The sequence below is a fragment of the Aquarana catesbeiana genome, linkage group LG03 (genome assembly GCF_042186555.1).
Source record: "Aquarana catesbeiana isolate 2022-GZ linkage group LG03, ASM4218655v1, whole genome shotgun sequence".
Classification (NCBI taxonomy): Eukaryota; Metazoa; Chordata; class Amphibia; order Anura; family Ranidae; genus Aquarana; species Aquarana catesbeiana.
Window position 1 is genome coordinate 112,069,468 of NC_133326.1, and position 14,572 is coordinate 112,084,039.

Below are 14,572 nucleotides of genomic sequence, written 5' to 3' on the forward strand. Positions count from 1 at the left end.
CGACACCTTGTTATATTTGAGAGATGCAGGTGCTTCTCTACAGGCTGCCCTGGAGACCTTTGATGTCTTTGGATGATTTTCTGGAGTCCGTATTAACTGGAGCAAGTCTGTCTTGTTCCCACGTGATGCGCAGTCTAGACAATCTGCAGCTCAGACAGTGTTACGTTGGGTGGACAAATTCATGTACTTAGGAATTAGGGTTACGCGGGATCCCCAGTCCTTTCAACGTCTTAATCTCCAACCCATAGTGACGCGCCTCAAGGACCACTGCACTCGGTGGGCTAATTTGCCCCTTAATCTCCTAGGACGTATTAATATCCTGAAGATGATCTATCTTCCTAAACTTAAAGGGGTTGTAAAGGTAAAAATTTTTTGCATTAAGGTGAAAAAACTTTTGACAATACCGCCGCCCCCAGCCCCCCCGTTTTACTTACCTGACGCCTCGAATCTTCGCTGCTCATTCTCGTCATCTTCATTGCAGCTCAGCCTGGTCGCTGATTGGCTGCAGTGGATGGATTGAAAGCAGCGCAGCCATTGGCTCGCGCTGCTGTCAATCACATCCGATGACGCGGCGCGCCAGGGGGCGGGGCCGAGTGATACAGCGAGCGGCTATAGCCGCCGGCTGTATCACGGGAGCGCGCCCGCAAGCACTCACCACCATGCGAGGGAGCACGCATTAAGGTGGTTAATGCTTGCGGGGAGGAGCTGAAACAGCCGCCGAGGGACCCCAGAAGACCAGGTTTGGGGCCACTCTGTGCAGAACGAGCTGCACAGTGAAGGTAAGTATAACATGTTTGTTATTTAAAAAAAAAAAAAATCTTACCTTTACAACCCCTTTAACTATTTTCAGGAACTGCCCTGTGTGGATACCCCAGTCTTTTGTCAAAGATCTCGATAGCTGCATTGGGTCCTTTCTATGGTGGGGATCCACCCCTCGTATAGCTAAGTCGACCCTCCAGCTCCCGGTTGACTTTGGGGGATTGGCCTTGCCTAATTTGCTATTGTACTATTGTGCAGCTATGTTGGTCACGATTAGGTGGTGGCTGGAACAGTCCAAGACCAATGCTGCGGTCTGTCTTGAGGCGGCTAACGTGGGATCCCTTAGGGAACTGGGTAACCTGATATATAGGGGGGCCTTGGCGTACCCTTCTTTACCAACCCCTACTAAAGCTACCCTTAGGGTCTGGAGTCGGGCTAGGAAACGCTTTCTCTCCCTCAACCGGTGGTCCCCCTTTTGCCCGCTATGGGGAAACCCATCACTCCCACACTTTCGGTCAATCCCTGACCCACAAGTTTGGGCCAGGCATGACATTAAAGTACTGAAGGATGTGGTGGCGGCAGGAACTCTTAGATCCTTTCAGAAGCTGGCTGGTAGACATGACCTTCCTGCATGGGTGTTATTCCGATACTATCAGATGCGTCACGCATTTCGAGCACAGTTCCCAACACCGCCTGATCTTGTATCGGATATGGTTGAGGACTTGCTAGCCCAGGAATCCTTAGCTAAACCTCTATCTGCATTATATTTCACTCTCCTTAGGAAGGATTCACCACAGATGGAAGCACTTTGGACCAAATGGAAAGATGAGATCCCGACCCTAGATAGGGAAACATGGGAGGAGTGTTTTGAAGATAGCTCTAGACTAGTGATTTCTTCCAGGGACAAACTAATTCAAGCAAAATTCCTTCACAGAGTATACCTCACGCCTCAGAGACTGCATAGAATATACCCGCAGAGGCCCCCGAATTGTCCGCGTTGTCAGTCTTCTGATAGCACCTACATTCACATGTTTTGGGCCTGGCCTAGACTTTCCGGTTTCTGGTCTGCCATAATGGAGGTTATTAATGTCCGTTTGCAGCTTGACATACCCCTCTCACCTGAATTAGCTCTGCTGGGCATTCAGGACGATGACCAGAGGCCTAGGTACACCAAGCTACTTGTATCGCTACTACTCTTCTATGCATAAAAAGAGATCTTATCTAAATGGAATGCTCATGTGCCCCCCATGGGAAGGGCATGGGAGAACTCAGTCAATGCTGTTTTACCCATGTACAAACTGACCTATACCTCTAGAGGATGTCCTCAGAAATTCACGAGAATGTGGAAGCCTTGGACTGACCCCACTTAAGTACCTGTTTAATGCAACATATATCCTTTCTCTCGTCTAAATAGATGTATTAAATATTGTGCTGGTGTCCCCCCCCCCCTCCCATTCCTCCCCTCTGCTCCCCCCCCATCATCACTGCTCTAATGAACCCGGTATCCTAACTTGGTGCTGTGTATAGTCTCCTATGTATGCAGACTATGGTTTACCTATGTGCTCACTCTATTGTTTTCGTAACAATGTTTTGTACTGTAAGCCATTTTTTTCAAATAAAGACCAACCTTGTTGTTAAAAAAAAAAAAAAATAGAATCAATTCCAATTTGAATAGAATAGAAAAGAATAGAATAGAAAATAACAGAATAGTATAGAAAAAGACAATAGAATAGAATATAACCATCTTCCGAAAATTTGAATTTCGAATAGAATAAATTTGAATAGAAAATAAAATAATAGAATAGAATAAACAAATAGAAAAAGAATACAATTAAAAAAAGAATAGAATAGAAAGAATATAACCATTTCCCAAAATTCAGATATAATCAATTTGAATAGAATAGAAAAGAATAGACTAGAATAGGAAGATGGCTCTATTCTATTCTATTCTGCTGTGTTTTCTATACTATTCTGTTATTTTCTATTCTATTCTACTCTATTCTTTTCTATTTTACTCAAATTTGAATTGATTCTATTTGAATTTTGGAAATATATTATTTCTATTCTATTCTTTTTTTATTCTGTTCCTTTCTATTCTATTCCATTATATTATGTTTTTATTTTCTATCTTATTTTGTTCTGTTTTCCTCTATTGTATTCTATTCTTTTATTTTCTGTTATATTCTTTTCTATTCTATTCTTTTTCTATTCTATTCCTTTATTTTCAATTCTATTTTATTCTCTTTGGAAATTGGAAAACTATTCGAATTCGAAAACTTTTTGAATTCCAAAACTATTCTAAATTGATTTGAAAACTTTTCAAATTGATCTGAATTCGAAAATTTGAATCGATTTGAATACGAATAAACAAAACAAATTCAGAAAACAAATTAACTGGATTAAATTAATTTAACTAAACAAATTTATGTAAATAAGGAATCTAAATTAAACGAAACAAATCTTTTCGTTCTGCACATGTCTTTCAGATGGACCATTTGAGCAGAAATATGTAGTGTTTATGTCCTGTTAAGCTACATTCATCGAACATATCCTTCCCTGTCACACAAGTGTAGCAATGCTTCCAATCAAACACTGTTTGCAGCTCAGCCCTCTTACTCTGCCCATAAGTAGACCTGTGAAGATGTGGAGGCTGCTAATCTTTTTTCTATCTCTGACTTGAGTACTTTGACTATTCTGAGTTACTGACCTAGAAGAAATAGTATACAGATTTCAGACTTTTATCTTACCTTCCTGATCTTCATAATTATCCCTCAAGTGTCTGAGAAGTTATTAAAGCAAGAGGGTTGGCTTATTTTCAGAGCGAGCCTTTGAAAAAAAAAATATGGAGGATGCACTTGCTTGTAATCTACCTAAAATACCAGATGCCTCTCTAGCTCTGGCTTTTTTTCTTTCTGAGATCACTGGTTAATTTTATTGACTAAACATACAAAATCCATGTAGATGTGCCTGATGTTGATTGAAAATGAGCTGAAGATTCCAATGCTACAAAACACTGAATCACTGGGATATCTCTGCAAATATAAAATCCTCTGACCTGGGTCATGGCAATGCATCTATGCATGCAAAGCTCGACAGACAATATTTGTCTTTATCTGATCAAGTCTGAATATTATAAGTATTCAACATGTGCACCAACCAATACCACACCCTAAGATGCAGCCAAGAGATACTCTATGCCACAATCTTTCAACCAGTGATTCGTGAACCTTGGAGGGCATGTCCAAACATTTACTAACACATGTTGCCTAGCACCCAAACTAATTTCCACCCTCTTCTTTTTTTTTGGGGGGGGGGGGGCAACTCTAGGCCAACTTTTTTGTATTGGTTTGGCTCTAGATATCATTAGAACCAAATATATTTGATTTTAATTACGTGGTCTGACATTCCTAAGAGGAGGCTCTTGAGCCCAGGGCCCCACTTTTGATGTTGCAGCCTTTACCTGAGTTTTTAATAAGATATTGAATAATTTGTCTTTCTCACCTGTTCATAAGTGGTAGTGGGGAGGTAGAAGGTTTCCACTTTATGGCAATAATTTTCCTAGTACATAAAAATATACATTTTATGAATGACAAGTACTATGTTGTTCACAAAACCCAACTGTGTGTTCTTATAATTTAGGGTTCAACATAAAGAGCGTTTAAGGGATTTAGTATTATCATCCTTAGAAAACACAATTATTACTTGATTAAAGACTTTTAGGTAGGGAGGGAAGAGGTTTACTTTAATTTTCTTTAGCAAAGACCCCAGCAGGAGCTGCTAGATGTTAATGGGCTCTCCTACTTTCCCTACTAGTGAGGCTGTAGCTGCAGCCATGAACTCACCGACCCACCAACGCGATGGACAGGCTTTTGATCCTTCAGTCCTTCTCTTACAATTCAGGAGGATTAGCAGTACAGGTTACCAAAAACAGAAGCAAACATTTCTTTTGCTCGGTAGACTTTTCAATGAACAGTTTATTTCCAGATGGACTATTATCTTTTAGTATCTTTGCGCCTCTGCCACAGGCTTAAGTCATAGACAAGCAGCTACTTTTAAGTATCTTTGATCCCTGCAAAATAGGTTAGGTCTATTCAAATCTCTCTCACAGGCCAGGTTAGGACACTCAAGGCCAGGTGGGCAGCTGGAAGAACAAACACTCTTATTGGCTATGGCTTTCTCCCCCAGGCAAGGGTCCTTGGAAGCAAAGGCTGGACTTCTCACCCTTCCTATGCAGCAGCCTGGGAAAGAAGACAGGACCCTAAATTGATGGATTCCCCCATCTACGCTAAATAGCCTGGATAGAGTCCTTTTGGGGAAGTGTCCCTTCACTGCATGTACTGTAGACACAACAGAACGTCAGGGGGAAATTCCCTGTAATGCCGCGTACAGACGATCGGAATTTCCGACAACCAAACCGTGTATTTATTTTCGACGGATGTTGGCTGAAACTTGTCTTGCATACACACAGTCGCACAAATGTTTGCGGAAATTCAAGAACGCGCTGACGTACAACACCTACGACAGGACTAGAAAAAGGAAGTTCAATAGCCAGTGCAGCTCTTCTGCTTGATTCCGAGCATGCGTGGAATTTTGTGCGTCGGAATTGTGTACACACGATCAGAATTTCCGACAACGGATTTTGTTGTCGGAAAATTTGAGATCCAGCTCTCAAATGTTTGTTGTTGGAAATTCCTACAGAAAATGTCCGATGGAGCCTACACATGGTCGGAATTTACAACAGCAAGCTCACATTGAACATTTGTTGTTGGAAATTCCGATTGTGTGTAGGCGGCATTAGACAGTTATCACTGGATCGGGTGCCCCCCATTGGAAGATTTCCCCTCTATTCCTGTTCAGTTGATAGCTCAAATTGACAGTCCAATAAAAGAGAGTGAATCTGGTACATACTGTACCACAGTTAAAATCTGACAGATAGTCTAACCATTTAACACTCTATTCAAAGCTTAAAAAAAAAAAGTTTTTAATTTATACAGTGCCTTGAAAAGGTGTTCATACCCCTTGAAATTTTGCACATTTTGTCATGTTACAACCAAAAATGTAAATGTATTTTATTGGGACTTTATGTGATAGACCAACACAAAGTGGCACATAATTGTGAAGTGGAAGGAAAATGATAAATGTGTTTCACATTTTTTTTACAAATAAATATCTGAAAACTGTGGCGGCATTTGTATTCAGCCCCCTTTACTCAGATACCCCCAACTAAAATTTTAGTGGTTCCAATTGCCTTCAGAAGTCATCTAATTAGTAAATAGAGCTCCTCTGTGTGTAATTTAATCTCAGTATCAATACAGTTGTTCTGTGAAGCCCTCAGAGGTTTGTTAGAGAAGCTTAGTGAATAAACAGCATCATTAAGGCCAAGGAACACACCAGACAGGTCAGGGTAAAGTTGTGGAGAAGTTTAAAACAGGGTTAAGCTTTAAAAAAATATCCCAAGCTTTTGAACATCTCACGGAGCATGGAGGAGAAGCCATGTGGGGGACACAGCAAACGTGGAAGAAGGTGCTCTTGCCAGATGAGACCAAAATTGAACTTTTTGGCCCAAAAGCAAAACGCTGTGTGTGGCAGAAAACTAACACTGCACATCACTCCGAACACACCATCTGCATTGTGAAACATGGTGGTGGCAGCATCATGTTGTGGTAATGCTTTTCTTCAGCAGGGACAGGGAAGCCGATCAGAGTTGATGGGAAGTTGGATGGAGCCAAATACAGGGCAATCTTAGAAGAAAAGCTGTTAGAGTCTGCAAAAGACTTGAGACTGGGGGGGGGGGGAGGTTCAGCTTCCAGCAGGACAATGACCCTAAACATGCAGCCAGAGCTACAATGGAATGGTTTAGATCAAAGCATATTATGTTGTTAGAATAGTCCAGTCAAAGTCCAGACCTAAATCCAATTGAGAATCTGTGGCAAGACTTAAAAATTGCTGTTCACAGACGCTCTCCATCCAATATGACAGAGCGTGAGCTATTTTGCAAAGAAGAATGCAAAAATTTCACTCTCTAGATGTGCAAAACTGGTAGAGACATCCCCAAAAAGACTTGCAGCTGTAATTGCAGTGAAAGGTGGTTCTACAAAGTATTGACTCAGGGGGGCTGAATACAAATATACCCCACACTTTTCACATATTTATTTGTAAAAAAAAATGAAAACTCCATCTTCCTTCCATTTCACAATTATGTGCTAATTTGTGTTGGTCTATCACATAAAATCCCAATAAAATTCATTTATGTTTTTGGTTGTAACATGACAAATTGTGGAAAATTATAAGGGGTATGAATATTTTTCAGGGCACTGTAAACCCTTCAAATATACTGTATACTGTCGAGTATACTGCCTTGCCTCCTAGACACTTATGATTTTCTAATGCAGGTAAACAAAAAAAACATTTTAAATCATTGTATTTTTTGATAAACTGTGATAGAATGAGTATGTATCTAAAATATGTTGTACATATGCCCTTATGTTTCCTTGATTGCGGACTGTTATTTGCTAAAAACACACAATGCTAGAATACATTTATTTATGAAGGCCAGGTCTTTGGATTCCTTTGTGCAATAGGCTTCAGAACCCAATCCTAGATATCAGCCCCTATATTCTCCTCTGTTCCACAGCTAATCTTCTACATTTTTAATCACTATTCCTTCTTTTATCTTAGAACCTTCCCCTTATTTCTTCTCCCCCTCCTCTTCCCTTTCCTTTAATCACTCTATTATCTTGTGTGTGCAGCTGCATAGTCTGGCCATCTCGCTGGTAGTTTTTTCCCAGAATTCATCAGGCCTGCAGAAAATCCGCTTTATCAGCTATTGTTGGTAATGTTTTTGTGCAACATCTGAACATAATGGTATTTGTTATTTTCTCTGAATATAACATGAAGTTGCAGTTATACGGAATGAAAAGTATGTGTCATGATGAATGTCTGAGGATTGTGGACCCTCCCTGCAGCTAGCATGCTTCATAGCATTGTGCTTGGGAAGAGCACCCATGCAGGTAACAGCTGACCAGGGAAGAACAAAGGCGTACAATACAGGTAGGCAGGTGTACTAGCAGAAGTCACTTGCAGTACAGGTGTGCTGGACTCACAGGGAGATAGGTGTGCAGGGGTGTCTGGGAGGACTAGGATACTGGATCTCACTGGAACATAATGATGAAAAGATGTACAATGAACATGTAGGTGCACAGGGAACCCACAGGGAACCCAGGTGATGTAGGTAACCTGGAAATGATTGGAGGGCATGAGGACTCTTGGCTAGACAAGATACCTGCAAGCATCGGTGGGGGAACTCAGTCCCCTACACATACAGCGAAGGTGAGGGTGGAGGGGTGGAGTCTAAAGAGCCACCCTGTCATCACCAAAGTTATTAAAGGGGGAGTTTGGATTTGCTGCAGACAATTCCCAGCTACCTGTTTCTCAGGCAATGAGGAACTCAGCCCTGCCTAAATATAAAGGGGGTGGCCTGGCTGGGACTGGGGATGTAGCTGACTGAATCAATGATAGGTGAATTAAGCCGGCCATAGATGGTTCGACTCTCAGCCGGTTCCACAGGTACTGGCCAAAATTCGAACCATCTATGGGCAGGCTGATTGTACCCAAATTGATTCATCGATCGACTTGGGTACAACCAGAATGCCAGATTTTTACATGCAATATGAGAGTATATTGTATTTACTTTTTTTTTTTTTTTTTTAGACCATTTTAAACCTTTTTTTGCATTGTTTAAGTTACTTCCTGGTTTCCGGGTCTATGCAAATAATGTCATACATCCCAGGAGTCTTTAGGAGGGGTTTTCTCAACTATGCACACTCTCCTGCCTGCTTGTCTGAGCTAAGGGCAGATGGTTCCAGGAAGAAACTGTTGCATGAATTATATGCCATTATTCAAGATGGCCACAGCTAAAGATGTTTTTCAGAGCAATTTCTCAGCAAGATAAAGTATGGAGACATGGATGGATAGGTGAGTTTGCTGTGAATATTAAAAGTGAATTAAATAGCAATTTTGGTTTGTGGTGCTCAGATGCAGTGTAATTCTGCTTTAAAGTGGTTCTAAAGGCTCAAGGTTTTTTACCTTCATGCATTCTATGCATGAAGGAAGAAAACCTTCTCTGTGTAGCAGCCCCCCTAATACTTACCAGAGCCCCATCTCGATCCAGCAATGTACACACAGCAAAGTACATGAGAGCTTCAGCTCTCTGGGGACTCTCCCTCCTCATTGGCTGAGACAGCAACAGGAGCCAATCACAGCCAGTGAGCCAATGAGGAGGGAGAGGGGGTGAGGCTGAGCCGCGGCTCCGTAAGTGAATGGACACGCAGGCCCGTGGTTTCAGAACGAGCCTGCTTTGGTGCCCCATTGCAAGCTGCTTGCTCTGGGGGCACTCGGCAGGAGGGCAAGGGTCCCGAGAAGAGGAGGATCAGGGCTGCTCTGTGCAAATCCACTGCACAGAGCAGGTAAGTATTACATGTATTGACATGTTTGTTATTTTAAAAAAAATTCTTCATTCTCTTGCTGCTTTTCCTTTATCTTTTTTATATCTTTACTTCTTTATACGAGGCCTTCTAACCTCGAACCTGGCCCAGAAAATGATAGAGCCACACCTGCCACTGGGCTTTAGCGTTATTACAGAGGGAGCCTAGTTGTTGGGAATAAGGGAGGACTCGCTGCTAAAGTGATACATTAAAGCATTCAGAGGGTCGATTCAAAAGGAATAGAAGTAATGAATGTTTCACTATGATGTAAACCGGAGAAGGCGACAGTCAATGAACATCGAGCTGATTTTGCCCTCTGCTTACTGGTTTCTGAGGTGAAAAAAAAAAAAAAAAAGTGAGCCTTTAATATCACATTAATTGTTTAGCCATCTCTATGAATGCATATGATGGTGTGTAAGATGTGTTTGGTTGGAAAGCAGTAACAGATTTGCTTGCGGTACTTGGGCTACTGTAGTAGTAGTCCTAACACTGCGCATTCCCGTCTGAGAGAAAAATTACTATGCACTGGAGGAGGACTGACAATGTTTGAGGAGTCTTGTATGGAAGATGATAAGGTATGTCTACAAATGTACGCTGTATTAAAGAACCTTGTTCTTAGGACATCAGTAAAATTGTAAAAGTGCACAAAGTAAATATCCCTTTCTAAAGAGGTTGGCTACCAGAACCCCCTACCCTGAGCTAACAAATTCCCACAACCCCAATAAGCTATATGTGGGTGTACATATCGATTACGTGTTTTAATGCTGAAAGTGACCTTTCTACTGTTCAGTGAATGGGAACAATTTGGTAATTTTTAAATGAAAAGAAATTGCTCACAGTACTTTAGTGAATTATACTTGACTCCATTTTTTTTACTCCAGGACAGACCAAAACAGGAGCTGGCACGAAAAAAAAAAACCTGAAAAGACCCCAATTTTTTCAGAATTTTGTCTCCCCAGGCCATGCTTGTGTCCAGCGTTCCAATTGTGAACCAGAAAGGATGAATATATGGACCTGGACCAACAGTTGGGAATCCTGACATGGGCTATGAAAAGCTAATTATAGCTTATTACTTCACAAAGCTCTCCAGCATTATAGCAAATAACACTTAAACACATGTTAAACAGGTTATTTTTACTGTTAAGCTTTTAAGTACCAGTGACCTGATATACAAATGTTGTAATATCTCCATGCAAGCAGTACAGATATTTACTTATACTATGCAACATTGTGGAACTGATAACACGGAACTTCGTTCCTGGCGATCAGTGATATCTTTCTTTGTGGGCAGAGTGAAAATATTCAACTGGATTTAAAGTTGAAAGACCAACTTCTCCCCAAAAACACAGATACTGTACAGAGATGTTAAAACAAGAAATACAGTATCTCACAAAAGTGAGTACACCCCTCACATTTTTGTAAATATTTTATTATATCTTTTCATGTGACAATACTGAAGAAATTACACTTTGCTACAATGTAAAGTAGTGAGTGTACAGCTTGTATAACAGTGTAAATTTGCTGTCCCCTCAAAATAACTCAACACACAGCCATTAATGTCTAAACCGCTGGCAACAAAAGTGAGTACATCCCTAAGTGAAAATGTCCAAATTGGGCCCAATTAGTCGTTAGTGTTAGTGAGTATTTTGAAGGGACAGCAAATTTACACTGTTATACAAGCTACTTTACATTGTAGCAAAGTGTAATTTCTTTAGTGTTGTCACATGAAAAGATATAATAAAATATTTACAAAAATGTGAGGGGTGTACTCACTTTTGTGAGATACTGTATATGTGATTGCTATTTGTTAACTTATCCGAAAATACTACTTTACTACTAATTTATAAAAATTAAAGTAATGATTTGAAAAATGTCAGTGAATTCAGTGATTTCTGTCAATCCTAAGACTCATTCACCATTTAATAGAAGAGTTATAGTGTGGAGTGCCATCTGGCTGCTGACGGGTTAAAAGGAGCTTGGATTTGCTTGACTGCTTCGAAAAAAAACAAATTCATTTTGACAATGCGATGCGAGGACAAGAAGAGCAAGGGCTGTTCTGGTTTGGTGATGGTTTTTCTCTACTAACTACTTTGAACATCTGCATCTGACCAAGATCTAAGCATACTTTAGATTGATCACCATTCAAATATTACAACTTGCTCTGTGATGGGTGAGAAAGCGCTTAGTAGACTGGCAAAAGAAGGGCACCATAACGCCACCCCCCCTTCTCTCATGCAGCTGGTATAGCAGGCTACATTATGCAGTCTGTGGAAAGAGGAGGAACTTTAGACTTTGGCAGAAAGGCTCTTTTACCATTGGCATTATCTGTTTTTGACAAGGTGACCTCTCCATCGGATCTGGTAAAATTTGTATTTGCATAAATTAAAGTGTTATTCCAAACACCATAACCAGTCACAAGTCTTTAACCCCCAAAGAAGAGAATGAAGGTCAAAACCTTTGAGAGAGGTTATTTTATCAATTCAGAAAGCCACAGTGTGAAGAATGTGTTGGATTTCTCTGAGAATTGTATCAGTTACAACTACTGAGCAGTAAACGATGATGGACAGTGAGTGCAGGATGGCGGAGGAGACAGATGAGCAAACATCCCCATGGGCTGTGTGTCACTCAGTTGTCTTCTTCTGTTCCAAGGGTATGATAGAAGGTGTGGTGGTCTTTCTCTTCATCTGGCTGCTGATCCAAGTTCTCCTCAATAAACATCAAGAAGGTGCAGATCTCCTTTCTTATAGTGTTATTACTCATTTGCTTCTTTTTGTTTGTTTTTTTAACCACTCGGCTTGTATTCATATTTTCTCTTCTGCACTTAATTTTTTATTATTTCTCCATTTCTATTGTTCTTTTTGCTTCAGCTACTCAAATTTAGAGTCTCCGTCTTGTTTTGTTGTTTAAAAAAATACACATACATAGCAAATGTGGAATATTTTGTCTTATTTGATAATCTAAAAGTATATTTTATTGTGGAATTGGTTAAGATATGTGTTCTGTATCTGACTTGGTATTGTACCATATCCTCGTATAATTTCTTCTTGTAGTTATTTTGCCATGGAGGTGCCATTAGCCATCGTAATACATTGTTAAATTTGCATAATTTGATATATAACATTACATAATTTAGTAGTGCAACAATAAATTATGCAATGCTGATATTCGAATTCTCACAGTAGTTGTAATTTTAGTTATCATCTCTATGCACACATGGCCTATGCTGGCTCTTCATTCATTTAATACCTCATTGCTCTCATGATTTGCATACTTAACCAATTCTACTTATAGCCCCTTTGATGCACACTGTCCTTTGAAAATACGGGTCTAAAATCAGTTTTGACATTTCTACCACAATAAATTTATGGTATAGACTATAGCGCAGACTGAGCTGTTGAAAGTGCTTACAAGCTATCATTTACTATTAAACAGTTTAAATGGAACATCTGCGGTAGAGGCCAGACAAGAGGGGGATATAGGCCTAAGAGAAGGATATGAGGAAATTTAGCTATCAGCCTATTAACATAAGCAGGGGACAGATACCGGGGTCATTATCAAACTATAACTGTCTCTGCTCAATGAAGGGAGAAGGAGCAATGTTTAATCACCTAAAAAGCTTGACTAATGAGTGTTTGTGGACATTAATGTTATCTTCAGCTTGCTTTGTGCTTTAATATGCAGTGAGATGTGTATCAATAGATGACTCTTGTACCTGACACACCCAAACAGTCTCAGTCCTTTAAATACTTTGCAGTTAATTCATCATCTTTATTATTTTTTGTAACCTATATAAATATGTTCTAGGTAAATCAATCTTCCCCTTCCGCTGTCTATATAGGAGCAATTACCACTTAATTGTTCCCTGTTGTTACTCCATATAAATCATGAGTTTTATCAGTTTAGAGATAATGGATTGTGACTAAAGGCTCTTATCTATGCTTTTAGAATGTATATGTATAAAAATAATCCCTGGGTAATCAAATATTTTGAAGGTTTAGAATATATAAGGAATCATCATCTTTTCATTTAAACAGTTGTATCATAAGTTGCACCAATGATCTTAAATTGTTATTGCTTTTTCCTATATTTGCTTTTGATTCAACCTTCTTATCAGTAAACCAGTAGAGATTAAGCTGTTATTTTTTCCATGGACAGGCTCAATTCTTTGTAAATCACACAGGTAACACATTACACATACCCAGGGTTTACTGCAGAGGTGAGATTCATCATTCATTTGGAGGATAGTTCTGTACACAGGCAAAGTGAATATTAGTATTAGCAGATATTACTAGAAATACCAAAATGTAAGGTCAGTTGTGAAAGTGGAGCATGAAAACTTATGTTAACCCTTACAACAAATCTCTCTCATTTGCTCCCTTTTGGTCTGATAAATGTCCCAGTGTAGCAAAGTGCCCATTTACTCATTGCAGCCACATGTTTTGTCAATGGATGATGGAGGAGAGGCAGAGACACGGCAGCAAGCCAGACGTATAGAGGTAGCTGTACTATCTGGCATGACCAAGATTTCACTCTGATAACAGATAGCAGTACAGCAGCAAGATATTACTAAAAAACTAAGGTGAAGAACTCCTTGGCAACTTTATTCTAACTAAACTTCCATGCCGGAAATTCAGCTTTCTGGATGCCTCTTTTTCCCATGACACAATGCAGTATCTTTTAGTGGGTCTCTGATGGGGGCCTGTGTAGTGTTGTGGAGGTGCAGGGTGTGCAGTGCTAAAATGGGAAAAAGTTGCAATTTGAGTACTGAATACTCCTTGAGTTAAGAATCTTGTGGAGTCCCTCTTTACACACCTTGTTTAGTTGTGGGTGCAGGGTCCTTTAATTCTTTGTCACAAAATCCAGTGGGCTCCGGCACTCCTCTGTTTGCCCACAAGCCCCTGGGCTCCTGGGCACACCCAAGGAATATAAGCTACCCTGACTCCCATACTTGTCAGCCCGGAGAGACTGTGCCGGATGAAAAAAAGGTGACTAGGCATGAGAACTGTCAACAGGTGTCTCATCCTCCTCCTCCTTTATCTAGTGTGCAGGCAGCCGGTCTAGGGCACAATAGCTTGTAGCTTCAGAAAGAAAACGCAGTTACAGCAGAGAACACTGCTTCAACTGTCTCCAGGGTGCTGAGCCTCCAGTGGGATGGTCCTGAACTTACAGCTATTTACCAGGGTATCCATACCAGAGGCTATTTATGCCACTTTCCTGTGGAACAGACCCCAGGAACCCTCCAGATGGCCATCTGGACTATCAGAAACAGTCTACCTCCTTTGCGAGAGACGTGTTGCCCCAAGGGAAATGCAAGTAGTTGTTTGTACTTT

The 14,572-nt window shown here is 40.4% G+C and overlaps 1 protein-coding gene across 3 annotated transcripts in view; it reads left to right on the plus strand.

Moving 5' to 3' along the window:
- The window catches only part of LOC141131571 (synaptotagmin-4-like), a 105,748-nt gene that overhangs the window by 10,650 nt on the left and 80,526 nt on the right, over window positions 1-14,572 (plus strand). Inside the window, exon 1 of one of the 3 annotated variants that reach the window (XM_073618989.1) lies at window positions 11,132-11,967. The exons of the other annotated variants lie outside the window; for them this stretch is intronic. Within the exon in view, the coding sequence (XP_073475090.1) occupies window positions 11,799-11,967 (169 nt within the window). The 5' untranslated portion in view covers window positions 11,132-11,798. Of the gene's footprint in view, window positions 1-11,131; window positions 11,968-14,572 lie in introns of those variants that run through there. 3 annotated transcript variants of the gene reach the window in all.